The sequence below is a fragment of the Ursus americanus genome, chromosome 29 (assembly GCF_024610735.1).
Source record: "Ursus americanus isolate L20-20 chromosome 29, mUrsAme1.1.p, whole genome shotgun sequence".
Taxonomy (NCBI): Eukaryota; Metazoa; Chordata; class Mammalia; order Carnivora; family Ursidae; genus Ursus; species Ursus americanus.
The window spans coordinates 33,261,228-33,286,955 of record NC_142155.1 but is presented as its reverse complement, the minus strand read 5'-3'; the positions used below and the strand labels follow the sequence as shown (position 1 = coordinate 33,286,955).

At 37.7% G+C, this 25,728-nt stretch overlaps 1 protein-coding gene across 5 annotated transcripts in view; it reads left to right on the top strand.

The window, feature by feature from the left end:
* The window catches only part of UBR2 (ubiquitin protein ligase E3 component n-recognin 2), a 115,495-nt gene that overhangs the window by 84,859 nt on the left and 4,908 nt on the right, over positions 1-25,728 (top strand). For 3 of the 5 annotated variants that reach the window (XM_045800658.2, XM_045800651.2, XM_087857117.1), the window contains 19 exons: positions 1,941-2,050; positions 2,161-2,241; positions 2,569-2,747; positions 3,451-3,650; positions 5,789-5,882; positions 6,547-6,708; positions 8,182-8,285; positions 8,987-9,065; positions 11,458-11,606; positions 11,971-12,026; positions 15,036-15,132; positions 15,379-15,446; positions 16,670-16,805; positions 17,500-17,590; positions 18,655-18,785; positions 20,356-20,464; positions 22,331-22,387; positions 23,659-23,736; positions 24,570-24,740. In XM_045800658.2, coding sequence (XP_045656614.1) covers positions 1,941-2,050; positions 2,161-2,241; positions 2,569-2,747; positions 3,451-3,650; positions 5,789-5,882; positions 6,547-6,708; positions 8,182-8,285; positions 8,987-9,065; positions 11,458-11,606; positions 11,971-12,026; positions 15,036-15,132; positions 15,379-15,446; positions 16,670-16,805; positions 17,500-17,590; positions 18,655-18,785; positions 20,356-20,464; positions 22,331-22,387; positions 23,659-23,736; positions 24,570-24,740 — 2,152 coding nt within the window. The remainder of the gene's footprint in view (positions 1-1,940; positions 2,051-2,160; positions 2,242-2,568; positions 2,748-3,450; positions 3,651-5,788; positions 5,883-6,546; positions 6,709-8,181; positions 8,286-8,986; positions 9,066-11,457; positions 11,607-11,970; positions 12,027-15,035; positions 15,133-15,378; positions 15,447-16,669; positions 16,806-17,499; positions 17,591-18,654; positions 18,786-20,355; positions 20,465-22,330; positions 22,388-23,658; positions 23,737-24,569; positions 24,741-25,728) is intronic. The other 2 variants (XM_045800666.2, XM_045800672.2) reach the window with 2 other exon arrangements.

Sequence of the window (25,728 nt, the reverse complement as noted above, 5' to 3'; positions counted from 1 at the left end):
TTTTTTTATATAAAGTAATGTGACTTTTTTTAGAAGGCCAGGAGACTTTTCTAGCTTTTTATTATTAAAAATTTTAAACATACGGGCAAAAGTTGGTACGGTAAACATCCATACACCTAGATTCAATAGTTAGTATTTTGCTGTATTTGCTTTAATATTTGCACACTTTTTTAAACCATTTGTTTTAGCCATCATGTTTCACCTCTAAAGAAAAGCTTTTCCTCTACTGACTTTCAGAATGAGCAGTTGGTCTAATAGTTGCCTTCAGTGGTGACAACTGTGAATCTTTTTTATTTGCTTAGGATTGTTGTGCTTTGTTTTTTAATATTTAATACTCTTGGGTTTTTTATTCTGTGTTTTATAGTCATGTATGATCAAGGTTCCTTAAAAAAAAAAAAAAAAGAAGGTTTTTATGATGCTCAAACCATCAGTTTTGGTCAGTGGGAATTTGTTCAATCGGCTTCACTGCCCTTTTGACCCAAACCCATTAGTATTTGAGCACCACCTTGCTTTCTGGCACAAAAGATACCCCAGGCTCATCTTATACTTTCCCTGTCCCAGACCTGCAATCAACCATTTGCTGAGATATTTAAATGAATTGATGGTGGTATGCCAGGAGTTACAGCAGTCCGTATAATGGGTAGTGCGACCCATTATAGGTAGTATAATGGATAATACGGTCTTGTTTGCTGCTAGATCTCTATTTGTCCCCTTTTTGCCCTCACCCAGGAAAGTGGGAGGAGGAGGGGAAACTGCCTTTCCCCACTGAAGACTACGTTCTTAGGTGCCAGCCTTTCCCTCTTCTTTTCTCTGTCAGTATTTCTTTCTATGGATTAACATTGTGTCTTTTGCCGCCTTCATCTCTGTGCTTTTACTTGAGGATAACCACACAGAAAATTCCTAATTTCATCCATTCATCACTATACAATCCCAGATTCTCTTTCTTTCTTTCTTTCTTTCTTTCTTTCTTTCTTTCTTTCTTTCTTTCTTTCTTTCTACAATCATCATTTTCTCTAGACATTCCTCATATTTCTCTTTAAACATTTTATATAATTAAAACACACTGTTGAGAGTCAAATCCCTAAACTATAGCCACAGAACTTTAGATCTGAAAGAATATTAAAGATCACATAGTTAGTCTCTTCCCCTCGTCGGAATATTTTGCCCAAATGACAGCACTTAAACCAAGAAAATCAATAACTGGACATTTCTGACTATAAAACTAAATTAGCAAACATTAGATTAAGTGTACTTTCGAGGCTCTGGACTTGACTTGTATGTCTTTTCCTCAAATAAAGAAATAACTTACAGAGAAAGAAATGCATTTTTTTAAAAATTTTTTATAAAGGTTTTATTTTTTTTAAGAGAGAGAGAGACAGAGATAGTGACGGAGAGCAAGAGAGAGCACAAGTGGGGAGGAGAGTGAGAAGCAGGCTCCTTGCCAAGCAGGGAGCCCAATGTGGGGCTCGATCCCAGGACCCCGGGATCATGACCTGAGCCGAAGGCAGACTCTCAACCGATTGAGCCACCCAGGCACCCCCCAATATGCATTTTATTTTAAATATAGGTTTTATTAAAAGGAAAACAAGTTGATGTATTTTTACACACACACCCCTGTAAATCCAGTTCATTTCTTAGACTTTGTAAAATCTCAGGTAGAGCTTTTAGCTGGGTTTTTATTGAATAGCTAAAGGCTATGTTAAAATAATCATTTGGTGTAAGATGTCCATTTTGAATGATTAAAGCATTCTACTTGTTAACAACTTGTTTGTAAAGTACAGATACATCACATTCTCAAGAAGTATTGAAAATCTCTAATAAGTAGAGCTATTATTAAATGATGGGCAGATGATGTTATAAGCAACCTTACCCTCTTGTGTATAGTAATAAGCACTGTGAAGTGTCAGTTGTTACTGTGCCTTTTATTTTTTCTGCCTTAGAACCTGGTGAAGCACCGAACAATTCCCCTAGCATACTAGCTATGCTGGAAACACTACAGAATGCTCCCTACCTAGATGTCCACAAAGATATGATTAGATGGATATTAAAGGTACGATTTCCGGCATCAGTCTGCTTTTTGTGAGAAACGTTCTATGTTTGTTATCTTTAAATTTTGATAATATTTCATAGCTTGCAAATAACTGACACTTTTTGTCATAGACTTTTAACGCTATTAAGAAGATAAGAGAGAGTTCATCCGCCAGTCCTGTGGCAGAGACTGAAGGAACCATAATGGAAGAGGTATAAGAAGCAAAGTGTGGTCCTACTGAAGGATTGTAGCAAGTTCACTATGAACAATTGAATTTATCTGTAATAAGTTGGTAGTCGATATTATTCACAAAAAATGTGAATTCCAAAAAATGTGCCACTATTTATTTGTTGTAGCAATTTTTTTTTGCTCTACCTGTTCTTTTTTTTAAAAACAGGTTAAAAAAATCTTTTATTTAGTTAGCTAAGTTAGATTATAAAATAGTTTTTAATTAGTATTTACAATCAAGGTAGTTCTGCTTTGGGGGAAAAATGTGCATTTGACATCTAATGGTCTAATTAAATGAAGCATACTTTTAGAGTTCAAGAGACAAAGACAAAGCTGAGAGGAAGAGAAAAGCTGAGATTGCCAGGCTGCGCAGAGAAAAGATCATGGCCCAGATGTCTGAGATGCAGCGGCACTTTATTGACGAGAACAAAGAACTCTTTCAGCAGACATTAGAACTGGATGCCTCTACCTCTGCTGTTCTTGATAATAGGTAAAAAAATTAATAAACATTTTTTAATCTCTGGCCATTGGTTCTCAACTGGGAAAGATGTTGCTTTTTTCCTTATAAGTACACGTTTAGTCTTAGAGTAATTTAGAAGGGTTGATAGGTAAATTTTACAACCTCCAATTAGAGGAATTACTCTTAGAATTTGAGTTTATTAATATATGTTTATGAGTATATCTCCAACCATACATGAGATACCATGTGTATGCCCAAGACGATGTGTCAGAATACCCTCGACGTTCATAAAAGAATGAGTGCACAGGGGCGCCTGGGTGGCTCAGTTCGTTGAGCATCCAACTCTTGATTTTGGCTCAGGTCATGATCTCAGGGTCGTGAGATCGAGCCCTGCGTTGGGCTCCGTGATCAGCAGGGAGTCTGCTTGAGATTCTCTCCCTCTCACTTCTCGCCGCCCCCCGCTCACTCGCTCGTTTGCTCTTAAATAAATAAATCTTAAGGGGAAAAAAATGAGTGCATTAGGCTCAGTTAACTGAGCGTCTGGCTTCTGTGTTACCTTATTGGATGCTGTGAGAATGACAGGAGATAGTTTGATATATATATGAATAACTTCTGCCAGTTCATATCATCAAAATCACATGTGTTGAATATGTACATACCTAAAGTCTACTATTTTATGATTAAATGGAAACTTCTTAGGCTCATTAATGAAACTTGTACCCTTTTTTTGCAGCCCTATGGTTTCAGATACGACACTTACAGCGTTGGGCCCAGCACAAACTCAGGTCCCTGAACAGAGACAGTTTGTTACCTGTATATTGTGTCAAGAGGAGCAAGAGGTGAAGGTGGAGAGCAAGGCAATGGTCCTGGCAGCATTTGTTCAGAGATCAACTGTATTATCAAAAAACAGGAGTAAATTCATTCAGGATCCAGGTAAGTCATAGTTAGAGCCCCTCCTCCCTCTTAATGACTGCCACTCAGTGTGGCACAGGAATTTTATTAAGCTAGTAATAACTCCATATGGTTGGTGGTATCTTAGGCAGCTATCTTAGAAATTTTCCAGTTGACAGATGTGGAAACACTCCAGAAAGTTAAGTGACCATCATGAATTAGATAGCTGGTAAATAACAGGAATTCAAAAGAAAGCTTTTCTTTGTGATAATAACATTAACATACATGGTACTTAAGAGTCTTTCCCATTCTTCAATACACTTGTAAAGTCCTAATAATTAGTTGACGCACTGAAATAATAATTTTGTCTCCTGGGTAGATGCAAAGTGGGATCTCTTGGGAACAGTTGCGTGAGTTACCTATGTGAGAAGTGGTCCTTGAGCCAGATTCTGATGCAAAGTAGGGCACTGATAGGCCTCCCCAGAAAGCAGACTCTTGAAATAGAGATTACCATGCAGGGCATTTATTTGGGAGAGCCTTGGAATTAACATCTGTGGAATGGAGAGGAAGGGAGCAAGTTTGGGCAAAGGGAGAAGTTGAACTATAATGCAGTCCCCCAAAGGCTTCATCCCACCCCATTGGAACTCTGGAGCTGGATGGCCCTTCCGGAGATGTCCTGAGTTAGAGCAAGGGGTATTGGGTCTTTAAACCCCAGCACTCATCAGTGACTGGTCGTGGTCCACCTCCGGAAAGAGGTGAGATTTTGAGTGAAGCAGTTGGAAGAGTAACAGTGAAGTGCCCTCTTCTAACTGCTAAGGTGGGGGAGTAAGTCATTCATTCCTCCAGGGTCATCTAAGCTGCACATTATTGTTTCCACCACAGACACTTTTATATCTCTACTCTTAGACTTGATGATATGTGCATATGCCTCAACAATTCCAGTAAACCTCTTGAGAGTGGGAACTGTGTCTTAGAATTTCCAAAGCACTTATTTAGCAAGTGCCTTTTACATCGTAGTATTGAAAACCCACTGGTAGGATAGCCTTTTCTCCATAAGGAAAGTCTTCGCAGTGTGGCATTCAAGCACCTAGTTGAGTAAGATTGGTCTGCTTCATCTTAAAAAGTTATCATTTGAACTCAGTGATTTATTAATTTCATTTCAGGCCAAAGATTAAAGTTACCAATTTTATTTAATTAGTTATTTTGCATAGAAAAAACTTTGGCTATAGGAAGGTTTTCCAAATGCTTTCACAACTTATATCTGGAAAGATTTTCTTTACGCTGTGACATTTGCACAGTTCTAGGATATAAAGCAAATTGAAACTTGAGTAATTCTTTATAGAATGTTATGGAATTTCTAAGATCATACTAATTTATATAGAGAATTCGAAAAATTCTAAAAAGCCAGGCACCCATTTTAAGTTTGTCTTCATGTTTTCATCTCCTTTGGATACAAAAAATTAGTACCAGGACGGAAGACTGTCTAAATTAGTCTTTTTCCCCATCTGGGCTGCTGTGCTGGACATTTTGCTCCTGCTTTGGCTTTGGTACAATGATTATGACTGTCCTTGCATGAGTGTCTTTAGGCAGAATCTCCTCTAGGGGGCGCTCCATTAATGCCAAAACACCTTTTTTGTTGCAGATACTGTGACCCATCTGCCCTGAAGTATTAAAGGGTAGTAAGGAGGGCACGTATTGCATGGTGCACTGGGTGTTACACACAACTAATGAATCATTGAGCTTTACATCAACCAGGGATGTACTGTACGGTGACTAACATAATAAAAAAATATTATTAAAAAAAAAAAGGAAATAAAAAAAGGCAGCCCCGTGAAGAATATCCCTCTTAACAAGCTTGGGGCTTTTGGAGGGGATGGGAGTCTCTTAGTCCCCTGAAAGCGTGGAATGTTCAAAAGAGTAGATATATATAATACAGAATTCCAGTTTCAATTAACAGTTCAGGGATGTTTCATTTGCTCGGGGTGATAAAAATTAGAGTCCTGCTTTCTAAATAATCCAGGGTCTTGCAATAAATTACTGGTATCTTGAAGGAATAAACTAGCATTTCATTTCAAGTTTACAAGCCCTTATCAAGGATTTCACAATTTAAAGTTGTACATTTATTATAGGAAGATTAAATGCTTGGTTTTTTGTTTTTTGTTTATTTGTTTGTAATGCAGAAAAATATGATCCATTGTTCATGCACCCTGATCTGTCTTGCGGAACACACACTGGTAGCTGTGGGCACATTATGCATGCCCATTGTTGGCAAAGGTAATTTATATTCTTAATATTAGTCAAGAGAAGCTTATCTGAAGGCTCAAAATTAACTTTTTAAATAAAGGACATTTCATTCTAGAAAAAGGGAGAAAGAACTAGAGATGCTGAAGAAAAACCTGCATATCACTATCTAATAATTAAAATTGAGCTGCTTTGTCATACAATGTTGAAGGAGTAACTTAGAAATTTCATAGTATATCAGATATATCTTTTAATGTGGGGATCCGTATTAGCCAACAAACTGGAGGAAGAAAAAGATTTTTATGGTGGCATAAACCCTAGATGAGTAATGTCTTTCCAGGGTGTTCACTCTTGACTCTAAAGGTATTAATACTTGCCTTATTACTTCCTGAGATTGTCCTGGCTCCCTGACCTAAGATGGGATAACCTCACGTTTGTTCTACTTTGGTGCTTACTATTCTCCTGCAAAACCAGTAAATCAATGCTATTATCTTAGCACTGTGCTCATTCAGTGGTCATGCACTTCTAGCATGTAGCCACCAGCCCTGGGAAAGTGACAAGACAGCACTGGGACCAAGAAATGTGAAGATTTTAATTCTTATATTGTGGAAGCAAATTAGTTAAATGTTGAAGCTTGTGGCTCTCATTGAGAAAAATTACCGTTGTTTTTGATACCTCATGTTCTCTAATTGTAAAGGTATTTTGATTCCGTTCAAGCTAAAGAACAGCGAAGGCAACAGAGATTGCGCTTACATACCAGCTATGATGTGGAAAACGGAGAATTCCTTTGTCCTCTCTGTGAGTGCTTGAGTAATACTGTAATTCCTCTGCTGCTCCCTCCACGAAATATTTTTAACAGGTAAGTTTAGGCCAGTAAAACCTTTGTATTTAAGCAGTAGTTTTCCTTTGAAGATAATGAGATGATAAACCAGAGAGGGGGGAATCACTCTAGGTAATCACAGTATGTTTTCCAGATATTTTTTTTTTATGTTGTCATTTCTTGTAGACCTGTGAAATACAGTCTTGGTTTTCAGAAAGGAGTGGGCCAAAATTCAATAGTTTCTTGGTCATCTGTATACATTATAGAAGGTATAAAATTCCTATGTGTTATGAAAACTGTCTCCTTTATTCCCAGGACCCTATTTTAAATATCTTCCTCATACTTTGCAAGATATGCTCAGTAAATTGATAGGGGATGGCAGAGCTGCTCAAACTAAATTTATTGAATATCCTAACAAATATAATTTTTTGCAATTTACTAGCTGATTAATACCTTCTGGAGTTGGACCAAAAAAATGAAAATCTGTTGATGTTTTTAAAATGGAAAATTTTTGTTATATTATTTTGTAATTTCTAGGATGCTTCTAGTTAATAGAAGTATTGGACATTCTCATTTCAAATATGAATTTGATACTGTCTGCTTTTCAAATCTGGTTTTTATATCTCAGTTTAGAATTATGCTGTCTACCTTACATGCACAAATACTAATTGAAATTTTGTGAATATGAACCATCTATTAATTTCTGTGCTATTTGTATTCAACTCAAAGCAAAGTTCTTTTCTCTTCAATTCTAGGAATTCAAACTATGGTGTCTTAGTTTATGCTACCACAGAATCTTAAAACACTAGTAGATTTGACTATAAGCTCATGCTTTTTAATCATAACAGGAAATCATGGTGACTTACATCTGCATTTGAACTGATAAATTAATCATTGTTAGATTAAGGATTCACTGCATATAAGAAAAAAAATTACCTTTGTTGTGTTTCATGGATCACTTTTGTTTTTTTCCCCCATGAAGGTCAATTACATCATAGTCATGAAGAGGAGGGCTTTTTTGGAGTCTGATATAACTGGGTGTGAATGCCAGATCTGTCCTTTATGTGGCCTTAGTCAAGTTACATAGCTCTAAACCTCAGCTTCCTCATCTGTAAAATGGGGAAAATAATACAACCTATTATATAAGAGTATTTTGAGGATTAAGTCTAATACTGTAAAATGCTTTTACTAAGTGTTTGTCACATAATAAACAATAAATATTAGTGGTGGTGCCATGATTGTTTAAGAATTATTAGCAAATTCCAGTACTGTGAGAAAAGTGAAATTTTTGACAAATAATGTTATTATCATCAGAGTGACAAATAATATCTTTTCATTTCCATTGGCAAATATCTATTATTTTTTTAAGGCACCAAATTTTCCCCTAGCTTTTTTAAAAAATATTTGAAGTGTGTTTAAATTATTATGCCCATGAGCATTTAAAGAGTCTTTTTGTATCTTAAACTAAGCAGCAGCAACAGAATACTAAACAGTCTCTATAATCTTCTCTAGCAGGTTAAATATTTCAGACCAACCAAAACTGACTCAGTGGATTAGAACAATCTCTCAGCAAATAAAAGCATTACAGGTTCTTAGGAAAGAAGAAAGTACTCCTAGTAAGTTCTGATAAGTTCATTTTTCCCCTAAAGTCTGAGATTGTTGGAAAATGTAGCTCCAGAAGAAATATATTCTTAAATAAGAATATTTTAAAAGTGAAACCTCTCATTTTATAATTTGACTTATTCTAATTTTCTTTGTCTTAGTGAACTAATTTTGACTTTACTACATTATTCTTATTCCTTGAAAAACATACAAGTTCATGTGAAGTTTATAATAAATACTTCTCACTTATTCCCCCATTTTATTGAAGAGCTTCTGGGGGTGGGGGAATGTAACTGAGTGTTGCAGAGCCAGCTTTAGTTCTTGGTGGGCTGACTCACTTTATTGTTGGCATTACCAGAGACTTCCCAAGTTTCATAAATATGGGCTGCACTTAACAACCTCTCAGGAAAGCAGTCTGAGCAGAATTTATGTCATTGGTTTTAATTAAAATAGCATATTCTCCTTACCTTCCCTAGCTGTGTTCTAGTGGCTGTACTATTAGGAAACACGTAGTTGACTGCAAAAGGTGCCTCGGTCAGTCAGCAGTAGTATTTCTCATGCTTTGAAATGTACCTTAGGACAGTTTTTATTAATGGGATTCTTTCCTGTCATTTTTTTATTTCTTTGATGTACCTATATTTAGAATGAAATTTATGACTGAAGTTTACAGAAGTACTGTAGACTGATGAATAATATAAAATGCTTATTTCTTTAGATACTGCTTCTTCAAAGAATTCAGAAAGTATGGATGAATTGCAGCTCCCTGAAGGGTTTAGGCCTGATTTTCATCCTAAGTGAGTATATCATTTGATTTCTTTCCAACTTGTTCCACGTGAAATGAAAAATTTAGGGTTTATAAACGAATATGTGTCAAACTAGGGAGCAAAATATTATGATACATTGATCTTGAAATCTGAGGTTTAAGGATTACATGATGATATATATTGCAGGTATATTAATAAAAACCAAAGAACCGTGTGACATGCTTTACTCTCACCAACCTCTCCTAGTCTGCATTGCTGCCTCCCTGCTCTACCCTTCATCTGGCTCTCCCTGACAACAGCTAATCTAAATCTAAACTGTTCAGCTTCCCCACCAAGTCCTGTCCTTTCCTTCTGACTTTCATATTTCTAGTGATGGCCCCACCAGTGTCTTAGTAACCCAGGATCAAAACAAAAATATTTTCAGCCCTGTTTTAAGCATATTAATTATATAAAGTGTAATACAGATTCTAGAGCCAAACTGCGACTGCTTGATTCAGTTCCCAGTAGCACTACTTACTAGCCGTGCAATGCAACTTCTTTCAGATTGCTTGACCTCTCTCATCTGTGAAGTGAGAGTACTAATATTTACCTTGTCAGTGTTGTGAAGATAAAGTGACATGACATGTGTAAAGCCACCTGGATGGCATGCCTGGCATATACTAAGTAACTCAAGAAAAACCGTACAGAAATGCTTAACTAGAAAAACATTGGTCCTTTGCCTCCCACATCCCTTACCTCTATCCCCATCCCCAGTCCTGTGATATTGTTTGTTCTTCTGCCATTTACTTCCATATATCTAGTTAAAATGCTTAGTTGACTATCTCTTGATTTATCATTTTTAAACCATTATCTTTCTGTTGACTAACTGGCAGTTTAAAATTCAGCCCTTACCTCTACCCTATCTGCTGCTCCTCACCAGTGTCCAAGTAAGAGTTATTTCAGTTTTTAGGTAAATCGGTTGGCAATTTTTACATTATAATTGTCTCTGCTGATAGAAGTTATATGTTATGATTTTATTTCCTTATATAATTTTGTCTTCCTAATGGTTGATAACCACCTTATATCTTTCAAGTACTTGGTTTTCTATGTATGTATTACTTTCTTCCGCAGACGCCTATGGTGTAATAGATCTGTCAGATGTCTAGCAGTAGCTTTTCTAAAGTGCTCGGATGCATCAGATGATCCTCTGTCCTGGAACCCCCGTCCCATAACCTGTGTCCTCCTGTACTGATCAGGACAAGGCACAGCTGTCACCCTGAGACTTCCCCGGGCCATGCCCTCATATTTCCCTGCATCTCACGTCATGCTCTTTCTTAATTTACTCCCTTGTTTTGCACAGGTGCACCTTTCAGCAGATTCCTAAGAAAGGGTGCCTGGGTGTTAAATTTTCATGTCTGAAAACATACTTATTTATCTATTTGCTTGGTTGATGGCTTGGGTATACATAGAATTGTAGGTTAGAAGTAATTTTTCATCTAGATTTTTAAAGTATTGTTTTACCAAATTCTAGCATCTGTTGAGAAATTAATTCTATTCTGATTCCTGTTCCTTTGTAGCTATTACTTCTGGAAACTGTTGGGATCTTCCCTTTAATTCCTAGTGTTCTAAAATTTCTCTTTGATGTTCCTTGGTATATGAATCTTTTCCTCATCCATTTTGCTACAGTTTCAGTAGACTCTTTGAAGATTCATGTCCTTCAGTTGTGAGAATTGTTTTCTGTTTCTTAAACAATCTTCTCCTTTTCTTTTTTCTGTTCTTTGAGATAGCTCACTGTTGGCCCTGTTGGACAGATCTCTAAATTTCTCATAACTTTGCTGGTTTCTGCACTGTCTCTGTTTTCCCCGTGTTCTTTGTTTCTGCCTCTTTGTTTGGGTTTATCTCTTTGATGTTTGATTCTTTCCTTAAATGTTTACTGTTCCTCTGGTGGCTGTTCAAGAATAAGTCACTCAGAAGCTCATTGGATACCTGGTGGGCAGGCTGGAGCTTGCTGACCTATGGACTTCACGGTGAAATGATCAGGCCTCCACTGGCCTTTTACTTGGGATCCCCAAATGCCAGTGTGTAAAACGGCTTGCCCCTGAGGAGTCTTCCCTGGAGAAACTAAAATCTATGTCAGTGGGTATATGTTGCCAATGTTCTTAAGACGGAGAAAGAGTCACGGGTCCTTTGTTAAGGTTCAGTATGTAGGCTTCCACCAGATAGCTTGTTTTCAGCCGTGGGCCTCACCCCTGCCCACCAAAATAAAGTATAACTCCGCTCAGGCAGAGACAGTTTGCATGCCTTTAATTCCCGCTTTGCACACTCTATTTTTAAATAGTGTAAGTGGTTCAATTCCAACATTAATAAATGGCTGTTAAGAAACTGAACCATTTGATAACACGAGCACGTTCTTTTGAGCTAATTCTATACATGTTCACTTCAGGAACCCTTATTCTGAGAGCATAAAAGAAATGCTAACGACATTTGGAACTGCTACTTATAAGGTGGGACTAAAGGTTCATCCCAATGAGGAGGATCCCCGTGTGCCCATAATGTGTTGGGGTAGTTGTGCATATACCATCCAGAGCGTAGGTAAGAGATTTAACGTTGTGTCTCTGCTTATGTCACAAGCATATGCTAACATGAATTATGTGTAGAAGCCTGTGTTTAAATGAGATGTCTAAAGTGGCAATCGTCAAGAAATAAAGACTTTGAAGCAGGAAGTATAAACTGACAAAATATTAGATTGACAGTGTATAAATTAAGCACAGCAACAGAGAACTCATTTTGGTGGTGCTTATAGCTTCTTGTCAGTTGAGAGGATGTGTTTTCAATTTTACTTTTCATTCAGAGTTAACTCTTCTGAAATGACTTAAAGATTTCAAAACCTGACAATATTGTGCTTTCAAATATACGTAACATCAAGCTTATCATCTTAACCATTTTTAATCTGCAGAAAGAATTTTAAGTGATGAAGATAAACCATTATTTGGTCCTTTGCCTTGCAGACTGGTAAGTTATCAGTTTACTCAGTTCACAGAATGGTGGGATGGAAATTCAGTTGTTCTGTTTTTTTAATCGTAAAAACCTGAAATGGTCATTTAAGAGTAGGTTCATTACCCCTTTCATAGTAAAACCCATTTTCTGTAACGACAGTGAAGAAGTAATGTTTGTTGTTTTATTTTTCATGATTTTCTTTTAAATAGACTTGAGCTTTTCTCATCCAGAAATCTTAAACACATGAAAAGTGGGAAAAAAGTAAAAACAGTTCTTGTTCTTGAATTTTAATGTTCTAATTTTTAATAAGAAATATAAAACAGAACATACCCTCTACCACATTTGACTGCCTTTTATGAGCAATATGTAAATAAGTACAGATTAGTGTCAAAATAGTGCATTTAATACTGAGAAGAATGCAGAAGGAATATACAAAGCTTGCTAATTTTCACTGTGTAGTTAGTGTCAGTGTGATACACTGTCTGCTATTCAAGTTTAAAATCATAAAAGTGCACCTAAGAGCAAAATCATGTAATTTTATTCACGTAGAATCACATGGGGGGTTTAAAAAATGCCGGGGCTCTACATGAGTCAATTAAATTAGAGTCTTTCTCTGGAGATGGGCCCCAGGCATTAATATTTTTTTAAAAACTTCTTAGGTGCCACGATTGACAACACAGCTGTAAGAGCCTAACCAAGAAACAACCAGTATAGAAAATACAATTCAGGATGATCACTGAACAACTAGTTAATTTGCTAACTTTTGTTTTCATTGCAAACGCTAGAGTCCCAGGACTCTTTTTTTATGGTTTAAAGAATATAGTTTGTGTATCGGAGGTACTCACCTAGGGGTTGTGCATTGAAATCCTCTTTGGAACTTTTTAAAAATAGAAATACCTAAACCACTTTGGACTTGGAATATCTGGAAGTAGACCTGGTATTAAAACTGTCCTGAATTGTATCTTTATAGTAAATCAGCAGAATGGTAATTCTTACCTTTAAGATATATGATATAATGTTATGATATATCAGAGTTGACTGTGATATTTTTTGCTACAGTAAATAACAGTTGGTAATATGTTGATTGTTAAGAAGGCTGTCTATGTATCCATCAAGTTGCTCAGCAGAGTCTGTTAAATTCCTCTCCTACATATTTGTCCTGTCCCTTTCATTCTTACTCCTACTTGTTTTGTTCGTATCATTTCTTGCCTAGATTATTATAGCAATCTCTACCCTGAATCTTTTTCCTAATACAGTATCAAAGGGTTCTTCCAAAGAGTAACAGTGACTGTATCTCTTAAACTTTTTTTTTTTTAAGTTTGTTTGTTTGTTGTTTGTTTGTTTGTTTGTTTGTTTAAGTAACCTCTGTACCCAACTTGGGGCTCAAACTCACAATCCCAAGATCAAGAGTTGCATGCTCTACTGACTGACCAGCCAGGTGCCCCCATCTCTTAAACTTCTTAAACCTGTTTCTCTATTATCCTCTCCTGCCAATCCCTACATCCATGGTCCAAGCTGGCAGAATAATTGCCAGTCTCCAGATGTTAGTTCCCAGGCCTTCCTCTCTGTTAGAGTGCCCCAAACAGACTCCTCTTTATGATGGCTCTTCAAGCTTTGCCTTCCCTGGGAAACCTATGAGTGGGATATCCCTGTTCTGTGATCACTGCCTCCTTCAGTTGTCTCCTCCTCCTTTCCTTCCCCTCCCTCTCTGCTCACCCCAATCCCCCATCTCTTCCCCCTCCAGCAGGCTGTGAGCTTCTTAAGTACAGGAGAAGTGGGGTGAGTTTTCATTTTCAGATCTTCAAAACCAAGACTAGGGGCGCCTGGGTGGCACAGCGGTTAAGCGTCTGCCTTCGGCTCAGGGCGTGATCCCGGTGTTATGGGATCAAGCCCCACATCAGGCTCTTCCGCTATGAGCCTGCTTCTTCCTCTCCCACTCCCCCTGCTTGTGTTCCCTCTCTCGCTGGCTGTCTCTCTGTCGAATAAATAAATAAAACCTTAAAAAAAAAAAAACAAGACTAACGTATATTAGTAGTCTTCAATATCTGGTAAACCAAACAGCATTACAGAAAATTTTGAAAATAGAAAATCAAGCAGGAAGAAGAAAACTCATCAGTTCACCACCTTTTTTTTCATTAGCATGTTGAAACTTGATGATAGTTGATATTTACATGTAGTTTTGTTCCTGCTATATTCTTCACTTTACATCAAGATTTTTCTCATTGTTGCTACGTAGTCCCCATAATAGCTTTTGCTGGCTGCAGACACCCTGATTTGTTACATCCATCTTCTTGCCCATAGTTTCCCCAATATTTGGAGGATTTCCCACATTTTAGAGTATCTCCTTAGAATAAATACAAAGAAATGCTGCATCACCTTCTTGGGAGTCTCGGTTGTTTACAATTTGTCTTGATGCAGGTGTCCTTTGCCTTAGAGAACCAGCAGCTTGGTTGCAAGGAGATAGCTTTGGTTTATTCTGCATATGATTAGATATTCTTCATTCCATTCATTCCACATTAAAGACATATCATTACAGATGTGATGGATTCAGTTCCAGACCCTGAGAAAGATCCTAGAGAGATCTCATATGCATCCAGATTTGCTTTGACTAGCTGTGCTTTGAAATAGGATTCCTAAAAGGAGAGAACTTGAACCCTTGAACAACAAGGGTTTGAACTGAACGAGTTCACTTATACATGGGGGGGGTGTCTGTGTACAGTGCCATAAATGTATTTTCTCTTCCTCATGATTTTCTTACTATTTTCTTTTTTCTAGCTTCTTTTATTATAAGAATATAGTATATAATACATATAACATATAAAAATGTTAATCAACTGTTATGTCATCAGTAAGGCTTCTAGTCAGCAATAGGCTATTAAGTTTCGGGAGAGTGAAAAGTTATATGCAGATTTTCAACTGTGTTGTGGGGGAGGGGCTTCGCTCCCCCACCCCCACGTTGTTCAAGGATCAGATGTACCCTGTATGCTGGCTTCTTTGTTCATTGCATCAATCTCTTTATTTCAGGATGACTGTCTTAGGTCACTAACAAGATTTGCTGCAGCACATTGGACAGTGGCATCACTGTCAGTGGTGCAAGGACACTTTTGTAAACTTTTTGCATGTGAGTATGAACACTTGTACCATATATGGTAATTTCTCATCTGTGATTTTGTTCTTAGTGGTGCAGTTTCTCTCCCCATTAGGAAAAATATTTTGGTAATACCGTTTATGTACAGGTTCTAGCTTATAAATTCATATATATCTCACAGAAGAATATATTTAAACTTAGGGTATATGCATTTTTAAATAATTTAATATTTATGTTGGCATATGAGATGTGCTAATGTATTTTTCTTCAACTATTTAGCATTGGTGCCAGATGACAACCATGGAGACCTTCCATGCATATTAGATATTGACATGTTTCATTTGTTGGTGAGTATCTTGTGATTTGTGTTTGAAATTCTCTTTATCTTACTATATTTTAGACTTGGTGAGTAGTGTAAAGGCAAGCAGGAGGAGTTGTCACCTGTTATTCTCAATATGCTTCTGAATATAATTCTTTTCCCAGGAGCCTCAAAAAAGAAAATGTTAAGGAATATAATTGAGAGGCTTGACCTCTCTTATTTTGCTTTGTGACTGAGGTCAGTAATTTAATCTCTTTATGTTTTTTACACATAAAGAAGTAATAACACTAGTAATATAAGGGCTGTTGCTGACCCGTACAATGTGTTAGGGCAGATAAACCCTGTGGTCACATTAGTTGGCAACAGACAGCCCTTTTCGATGATTTAAGGAAAGATTTGTCTTCTGAGCGGTGCATTCTAGTGCCAGGACACAGCACTGGCCAAGCAGTGGGTGGCTAACTTTCACCCCACATCAGCTGGGCCCCCTGCATGGGATGCTGAGTGCACCACCACACAGCAACCCCACGTGCTGTCCCCTTAACCTCTTTGGGCATCAGATTCTGAACCTTTAAGTTGGTTAGTCCCTCTCATATGATTGTGTCAGGACTCTGTAGAACAAGCAGTGTGAAGAGCTCAGAGCACGTCCCCCGTAAATGTTAGCCGTTGTTACTGATTCTAGGACTCCTATAAAGACCATCGCCACTAGCACCACTGGACAGGCAGCAGGAGGGTCACAAGCAAGCTAGCATTTATTGTGCACCTGACTTCTTTCACATCCATTCTCCGTTAGCCCTTACATCCTTACTACTGAGGTATTAAAAACATATATGTATTAGGTCAGTTTACCAGGAGGAAAATCGAGGCCCAAAAGTGTTAACTTATCTAAAAAGCCCATAAGAGGAGCTGGGATTCATATCTAGGTTTTTGTGTGTCCAAAAACTGTGGTGTTTTTTTTTTCCACTGCTCACTCCCTAGAAAGATTTCAAATGTTATCTTTATTATTATTAACAATAAGGTATGTATTAGGAAATTACTGGACATGTGAAACGATGGTGCTTATGCAGACCCCATTAGTCCATAAGTCATTTAATTTAGCCAATCCTCGTGGAATTTCTGGCATGTGCCCTTTAACAATAAAGATTTCTGAAAGGGAGGGGCTGAGCTCAGAAGGGGATCATGTTAAGAAACTAGAAATGTCTTCAGCTGTGGAAGGAAAGGTGACCTGTCTGACCCTTGGCATTTGGTATCTAGGTGGGCTTGGTGCTCGCTTTCCCTGCGTTGCAGTGTCAGGATTTTTCTGGGATCAGTCTTGGCACTGGAGACCTTCACATTTTCCATCTGGTTACTATGGCACACATCGTACAGATCTTACTTACCTCTTGTACAGGTAACTCCTTTTTTTCAGCTTCTTGAAGGGCGGAAGTACTTGAGTTTTCTCTGTTTTTTAAAAAAAATTAAGGGATGGGATGCCTGGGTGGCTCAGTCAGTTAAGCGTCTGCCTTCGGCTCAAGTCATGATCCCAGGGTCCTGGGATGGAGTCCTGCATCGGGCTTCTTGCTCAATGGGGAGTCTGTTTCTCCTTCCACCTGCCACTCCCCCTGCTTGTGCGCTTGCGTGTGCACACACACACTCTCTTTCTCTCTCTGACAAATAAATAAATAAAATCTTTTTAAAAAAAAAAAAAAGGAAGAGGAAGAGGAGCCTAGACAAGAATAATGCATAAAATATAATTAGGCTACTTCTTTTTTCTGTTCATCCTTGTGTGGAAAGTTTTGAAACCAGTTCTTTTCTCCTAGTAAAATCCCCTGGCAATGTGAATGTTTTTACTTATTTTTTATTTCATAAGTTCAGTAATGGTCAGTTACCATAGAATGTGTATTTAGCTGATTTTCTCAAAGCCTGCTGGCTCCTTGTTATGATGGAAATTGACACTGTGCTCACACCTGGGGGTTAAAGTTCTTTCTATTTTGTGGGAGTATTTTCAGGTATGTCCAAATATAGGAATCTGAGCACTTAAATTATGTGGTAATTAATCCACTTCATAAGCAAATATGGGGTACTAATATTCCCATATCTTTCAGAAGAAAATGGCATGGATCAAGAAAATCCTGCTGGTGAAGAAGAATTAGCAGTTCTTGCTTTGTATAAAACACTTCAGCAGAATGCAGGAAGGTGAGATCATCCTCTTTACATCATCACAGTTCCCCAAATATTAGTAGATGATAGCATGAGAAAGGAATTCCTTTGTTGAAATAGGGAAATTGCTGCATGTCGACAAGTTTAAAAGAGAAGATGAGTGAGTGATCTGCAGGACTCCTGAAATTTTAATATACTAACATGAGTAGAAATCTCTGAGAAAGGAGTAATATGTGGAGCTTCCCACATGTATTTGTTGGCCCTGGAACCTGTCTTTTGCTCAGAGGATCTGGCACGGACTCGTGGAAATACGGAACTTACTTTGAAAAGTATATTCTAAAATATATGTTGTCTCACTAGGAATTTTAAAATGCAAATTAAGTCGACATAATACATTTTTAAGGTAATATCCAGGACTGGCTGGAGTGCAAGGAAATTATTAGAATTCCACATATTGTTGGAGTCATTTGGGTTTGGTATAGCAGTTTCACTTAGCTTTTTAACAGTATGTGTCAAGAACCGTAATATTTATTCTTTGAGTTATTCCATTTCTGAGAATGCACATTAATAAAATAATTCAACATATAGAAAAACCTATAGGCATAAAGATGTACACTGTGATATTGTATATATTAGCAAAAAATTTAAAGCAATCGCAGTGTTTGCTTACAGGGGATTAATTTGCTGAATATTATGGTTGATGTATTCCAGAATAGTACAGTTCTGATAAAAAATATGTTTTATGATGTTCTGAAAAACAGTTTTATATTTCATATGTTACAAATATAACTATGTAAGACATAGATGAGTGTGAAAATAAAAATAGCCAGAATAGTAGTACTGATAAAACTTTCTAGAATAGTGGATAGTTTATTTTCTAAATTTTCTCTTTATACAGCTGTATTACTTTTATGTATTTTAATAACAGTATTGATGGCTGTAGCACCATTTATACCTGATATCCCATAGTGGGGCTGCCCACTCCTTTTAAGCCTCTGTGCCACTGATTCCACAAAGCAGTTGTCCCTGTTTTCACGCTGTGCTATAACTAGAATGACCTTTCCTCATTAGATTTCCCAATTACATTTTTCTCTTTTTAGTGCCTTGAAAGGAACACCATCTGGCTGGCATCTGTGGAGGAATGTCAGAAATGGAATTATGCCTTTCCTGAAGTGTTCTGCTTTGTTTTTTCACTACTTAAATGGAGTTCCTGCCCCGCCTGAAATTCAAGGTAATTTCTAATTTCTTTCAAAATGTAGCAAATGTGTGTAGTTTTTCACTCCAGCAGTTTATAATTAAAGGACTTGCAAAAATGAAAGCTTAGGGGGCGCCTGGGTAGCTCAGTCATCTAAGCATGCAACTTTTCATTTCAACTCAGGTCTTGATCTCAGTCTCCTGAGATCAAACCCTGTGTCTGGCTTCATGCTGGGTGTGGAGCTGCTTAAGATTCTCTCTCTAGGGGCGCCTGGGTGGCACAGCGGTTAGGCATCTGCCTTCGGCTCAGGGTGTGATCCCAGCGTTATGGGATCGAGCCCCACATCAGGCTCCTCCGCTAAGAGCCTGCTTCTTCCTCTCCCACTCCCCCTGCTTGTGTTCCCTCTCTCGCTGGCTGTCTCTATCTCTGTCGAATAAATAAATAAAATCTTTAAAAAAAAATTCTCTCTCTAAAAAGAAAGAGAGAGAGAGAGAAAGAAAGGGAACTTAGAACATAGCTAATTGGGGGCACCTGGGTGGCGCAGTCGTTAAGCATCTGCCTTCAGCTCAGGGCGTGATCCCGGCGTTATGGGATCGAGCCCCACATCAGGCTCCTCTGCTGGGAGCCTGCTTCTTCCTCTCCCACTCCCCCTGCTTGTGTTCCCTCTCTCGCTGGCTGTCTCTCTCTGTCAAATTAATAAATAAAATCTTTAAAAAAAAAAGAACATAGCTAATTGACTGTGGTGATGTACACGATTGTAGAATAAAAATGCGTGTTTATGTATGTGATTTTATTTGGCTCAGGAAGCGTACTGTTTTTATGTACAAAAACATACTAGTTTTGCTTTCAGGGTTAGAATGTTCAATTATATGTTATTCATAAACTGGGTTCTTCAGATAATAAAAGGGGAAAACTCATAATGTCAGGTGTTTGTTAACTTGAAGTGTGTGGCATGTATGTTCAGAATACCCGTAATTGCACATACATGATTTTAATGTAGGAATTTATATGTTATTTTACAGTTATTTTCTATGTTCTGTTTTGATTCATTTCATAAAAGTGTGGTATCAAGGCAGACTTAAAGTTTACTGTTTCTGTACCTCATAGTGTCTGGTGCAGGGCAAGGGGTGCCCACAGATGAGACTGCCCTTTCAGAGTCTGTTGCCTGGCACCTTCATTCAGCTAATAGTCTAGACTTCCTAATCATTTGCAGTGATGATTAAAGGTAGTGCTTAAATCCATCTCTCATGATAAAATCATCTTCTATTTCTGTACTGCTTTATACTTTTCCAGAGCACCCATATGTTATTTTTGTCATTTATCTGTTCACACATAATCCCAATGAAGTAGATTGGGCTGGTACACCATTTTTCAAATGGTAAAACCAAGACACCAAGAAATTGTGACCAGTTTGGTGTGGGAGCTGCCTGGTTCTGCTCTCAGTTATGCCATTTTCTGTGGACCCCTTCCACATGCCCTTTTGTGAACTTCCTACAAGTAAATCCAAACTCTTTCATCAGGCTTTTTAAGTTCTGCTATTGCTTACTCTCCTTCAGGATCTACTCTTAGTTGTTATATACATCACTGTTCTCTTCTCTGTTTGCAGTTTCCGGAACAAGCCATTTTGAACATTTGTGTAACTACCTTTCCCTGCCAAACAACCTCATTTGCCTTTTTCAAGAAAATAATGAGATAACAAAATTACTGATCGAAAGGTAATAATCATACACTTTTCTTCCATTATATAGAATAGTTCTGTGGGAACAAACTTAGGTTTATCGCATATTACAGAATTCTCAGATAGTGAGCCTGGCAGAATTCAATCTGTGTTATTCATTCTATCAGGATTAGGCCTTCTTAGCTAAGAATTTACCTTTGTGGCAAGGTTTTTGCCAAGCTAGTAGTGAATAGCATAAGCAGATTTGCTTGAAAGGAGACTAGTGGTAGGAATGTTTATTTCCTCGTATTAACTTACTTGTTAAGGACTCTGGTCCATAAATTTTTGGAACTGAAAAACCTTGAGGGTTATCTAGTCCATACCCTCACTTTATATTTGAGAAAATTGAAGTCTGGAGAAAGTTACTTGTCAGTCATATCAAGTTAGTGAGTTAAGATTAAAACTTGACTGTTGGGCGCCTGGGTAGCGCAGTCGTTAAAGCGTCTGCCTTCGGCTCAGGGCGTGATCCCGGCGTACCGGGATCGAGTCCCACATCGGGCTCCTCTGCTATGAGCCTGCTTCTTCCTCTCCCACTCCCCCTGCTGTGTTCCCTCTCTCGCTGGCTGTCTCTCTGTCACATAAATAAATAAAATCTTTAAAAAAAAAAAAAAAAAAAAAAAAAAAACTTGACTGTTTTACCCACAGAATTGGGGGAAATATTTGCAAATCATGTATCTGATAAGGGATTAATATTCAGAATGTATGAATATAGGGCCAGAATTCTTACATCTCAACAAAAAAAGTAACCACCCATATAAAAAGGAGCAAAGGACTTCTCCAAAGAAGATATACAGTGGCCAATAAGCATATGCAAACATGCTCACATCAGCTCACCACGGTGAGGTACTACTTCACACCTATTAGGACGGCTGTGATCAAAAGACAGACAATAATAACACATGTTGGTGAGGATGTCAAGAAATTGAAATCCTTCTGCATTGCTGGTAGGAACAGAAAATAGAGCAGTTGCTCTGGAAAATAGTATGGCAGTTCCTCAAAAAGTTAAACATAGAATTATCCTATGATCCAGCAATTCAGCTTCTAGGTAAATATTAGAACAGAATTGAAATCAGGGACTCAAATAGATAGTTGTACAACCATTTTCATAGCAGCATTAGTCATAATAGCCAAAAGGTGGAGCAACCTAGTTGTCCACCAACAGATGAGTAGATAAACAATATATGTATGTATGTATATACCTCAGTGACATTACTATTCAACCTTAAAAAGGAAGGAAATTCTGACTTCTACTACAACATGAATGAAGCTTGAAAATATGCTTAGTGAAAGAAGCCAGTCACAACACAATAAGTATTATATGTTTCCATTTACATGAGGTATCGAGAGTAGTCAAATTCATAGAGACAAAAAATAGAATGGTTGTCAGAGGCTGGGGGGAGGGAGGAATGGGTCAGTGTTTACCGCGTGCAGAATTTCATTTGGGAAAGTTGAGAAAGTTCTGGAGATGGATGGTAGAGATGGTTGGCCAACGGTGTGAATATACGTAATGCCATAGAACTATACACTTAAAAATGGTTAAAATGGTAAGCTTTATGTTGTGTATATTTTGCCACAATTTAAAAAAAAATTTTTTATAATGAGTATTCTAGCTCCAAATAGTAAGAGCCTGTCATTAATTCTTACTGGTTTTTCCGGAGTGTCCAATTTAGTGGGATAATAGTGTATGCTTTTAGGAAATTAGAGGTCATATTGTAGCAAAATATGTCATCTTCCTTTTGATGTGGTAAATATATTAAGCCAAGATTTGTTTTTCTCTCACTGGATAGAGAAATAGAGGGAAAAATTCTATTCTAACCCTTCAAAAGTTAAGTTTTGGTTTTCTTTTTTTCCATTTACATTGAAGTTGGTGTCATAACATTGAAGTTAAAAGATTTCTAGAAGGTGAAAGAGATGCTATGAGGTAAGTTAAAGGTTATCAAAGATTTGGTTGGGCAGGAGGTAGGGAGGAAGCAGGACGTAAGTGTGCCATTCCTTGAAAATTGACCTCCCAGGCATTCAGTGATTCCAACAGGAAGAACATCTTGCCTTCATACTTTTTTCTTAGTGTAATGATGAGAGTTTTTAAAGAATAAGAATTATGAATATAAGTATAGTGCATTATTCTTGGCAGAGGAAACAAATAACAAAATCATTGTATTTTGGAATGTTTGCTTTTTTAAAAATGTAGGTCCTTTTCCAGGTTTTTCTTAGCTCTGTTTTTTCCCTTTTATTATGGAAAACTTTAAATATCCAAAAGTATGAAGAATCGTACAATAAGGCTCTACATTCCTCTCACTCAGTTTTAGTGATTGTCAAATCATGGCCTTTTTTTTTTTCTTCCTTCATTCTTTTTGACATTAGCTCTATTGTGATTCCATAGATAGGTATGCTATGCTGGTGATAATAGATGTATTTCATCTGTTAATCTCTCCTTGGTTCTACTAAATACATTATCCATAAAACTCAGAAGGCTAGAGGAGATTATCTGTTCTATTTCTTTGATTTTATACAATCCAAATCTAGAAATGATAGCACCCTAATTTTATTAAGTTGAGCCATATGAAATTCCAGTTAACTTAAATAAAAAATGGTTGAATATCACCAGTTTCTTATTGTTCAACTCTGCAGTCGGAAAACTCATGTGGAACAGTAGTTCTCTACTTGAGACCTACATGAGAATAATTTTGGAAACTTTTAAAAATACTCAGGCCTAGAGATGTCTGACTGGCTCAGTCAGTAGAACATGTGACTCTTAATCTTGGGGTTGTGAGTTTGAGCCCCTCATTAGGTATAGAGATTACTTTAAAAAACTCTTTTAAAAAATTACCCAAGCCTTACCTGCCAAATCTAATTTCTCTAACATTGGCATGTGTGTCTCCCCAAAATTCCCCCCAGGTGACTCTGGTATAAGATCTGCTATCTCAAGGGCACCTGGGTGGCTCAGTTGGTTAGATCAAGCCCCCGTGTTGGGCTCACATGCTGGGCGTGGAGCCTGCTTAAGATTCTCTCTCTCTCCCACTCCCTCTCCCTTTTTTTTTTTTTTTTTAAGGAAAAAAAAAATCTATCTCAGTCCCTCCGCATTGGCTGCCCGCCCCTGCCTCATGTGTGATGAGTGAGTTACCTGTCATTGTTATAATATGACTTCTAACTGGTTTTATGTGGTTTTTTGTTTGTTGGTTTGTTTTGTTTTAGCTATCCAAGAGAATCCAACAAATTAATAGACCTTCCAGAGGATTACAGCAGCCTCATTAATCAAGCATCTAATTTCTCGTAAGTTCTGATATTCAAGTGTTGAGCATTTCTTACCACTGGAAGCACTCACTGCTCTGTACGGAATTGAAGGGATTTTGTTGTTGTTCCATTTTGTTCAGTTTGGGTAGTGTTTTTTGCTGCCCGTCTTAGCACCATTCCAGTACACTTCAGAATAAGGTACGGGAAACAGGGTGACGGGTGACAAATTCGTTTCATTACAGGTTATCTAAATAACCATTTACACTTTAAAGTAATAGGAGCCCTTAGTAATATTTGTAAATGTTTGACATAGAAACTGCATAGGAATAATTGGTAGTGTAAAACATGGAACATTACCGAGGCAGTTGAAGCTGCCTGTATACCTCTTTGCTGCGTCGTCCTCCTCCCCCTGCAGAGACCCGCTGTTCTTCACAGAGTATCAAGCTTCCTCTGCATTTACACTTTAGCAACAAATGTTTATATTCCCAAGCAGCATATTTTGCATGTTTTAAGCTTTAAAATGGCACTCTACGTACTCTACAATTTCCTGCACACTCAGCATTGTTTGTCAGGGGTTTCTAATACAGTCAACATACATAACTATTAATTCATCAGTTTTCACCTTGTGTAGTATTTCATCATATGACAGCAGAAGTTACATTTTTTTTCTCTTACTGATTTTAATTTACCTCTTCTCTAGTCATTGATTGAATTTTTCTGGTACATGGTGTTTGTGAGGGATGTTCCCAGTCTTCGAAATAAATTTGTCTGGTTTTGATGCTGCAAAATTTTTCCCAGGGTGGCTTTACCACCGTCAGCTCTTTAGCCACTCTTTTAGAGCAATGACTTGAGGTTTTTTTTGTCCCATGGAGGTGCCCTAAATCAGGTGGTGATAAGAGCAGAGCCCCCACTCTGTGCCTTGTGTGTGGAACTCTGCTGTGCTCCCAGAGCTACTGCTGTCAGACTGAACTGGAAGGGGAAGACGTGGGAGCCTGCACAGCTCACACCTACTCCTGTGGCTCTGGGGTGGGCATCTTCCTCAGGTAAGGCCCTGACGGGACCTTCGGACTTTGCATCAGCCCTGGTGTATGCATGCTGAGGGATAGCACAAGAAACTACTGTGTTGCAAAGAATGTTGAGACTGCTGTCCTCCTGTGTTTTTTATTCATTTAAGGAACAGGGGAGCCTTGTCTCCTCACATCTTGTATTTGGCTCATGCTGTGTCTTTGCTGCTGCTTCCATTGTCATCCTTCCCACTCCGTGACAATTCAGTTCTGCTTTCTTTGTGCCTCATTCTAATGTGAAACTTCAGTTGTCTTTGATTTTCTGCCCTGATCCGTCAAAATTACTTCTTTTGTTGTATCCTTATGGTTTGGGATCCATACATATCACTGGCTAAAGTGTATACTGTTGACCCTCGAACAACACAGTTTGGAACTATATACAAGTGCACTCATACACAGATTTTTTTCAATAAATACAGTATAGTACTGCAAATGTATTTTCTTTTCCTTTTGCGATTCTTAATACTTTTCTGTAACTTGCTTTATTATAAGAATACAGTACATAATACATAAAACGTGCAAAATGTGTGTTAATCAATTGTCTGTGTTATCGGTAAAGCTTCCAGTCAACAGTGAGCTATTAGTAGTTCAGTTTTGGGGGAGTCAGAAGTTATATGCAGAAATTCAACTGCATGGGGGAAGGGCGTCAGCACCTCTAACTGCCGTGTTCTTCTAGGGTCAACTATGGTTGTATATATTGGCCAACATACCACAAATACTAGTGACTACTGTGTACTGGGCTTTGAGAATGCAGTAGTCAGCAAAACACAAAAATATCTACCTTTGTGGAGTTCATTTTCTAGTGTGGGAGATAAAAAATAAACGAGGCTGATAAGAATTTAGAAAGTGATACACTCAGAGGAGAAAAAATAAAGCAGGAAGAGGAATATGAAATGGCAGATGGGGAGTTGGATTTTAGTTAGGGAACCAAGAAGGTGACTTTTGAATAAACACTGAAAAAGTGGGG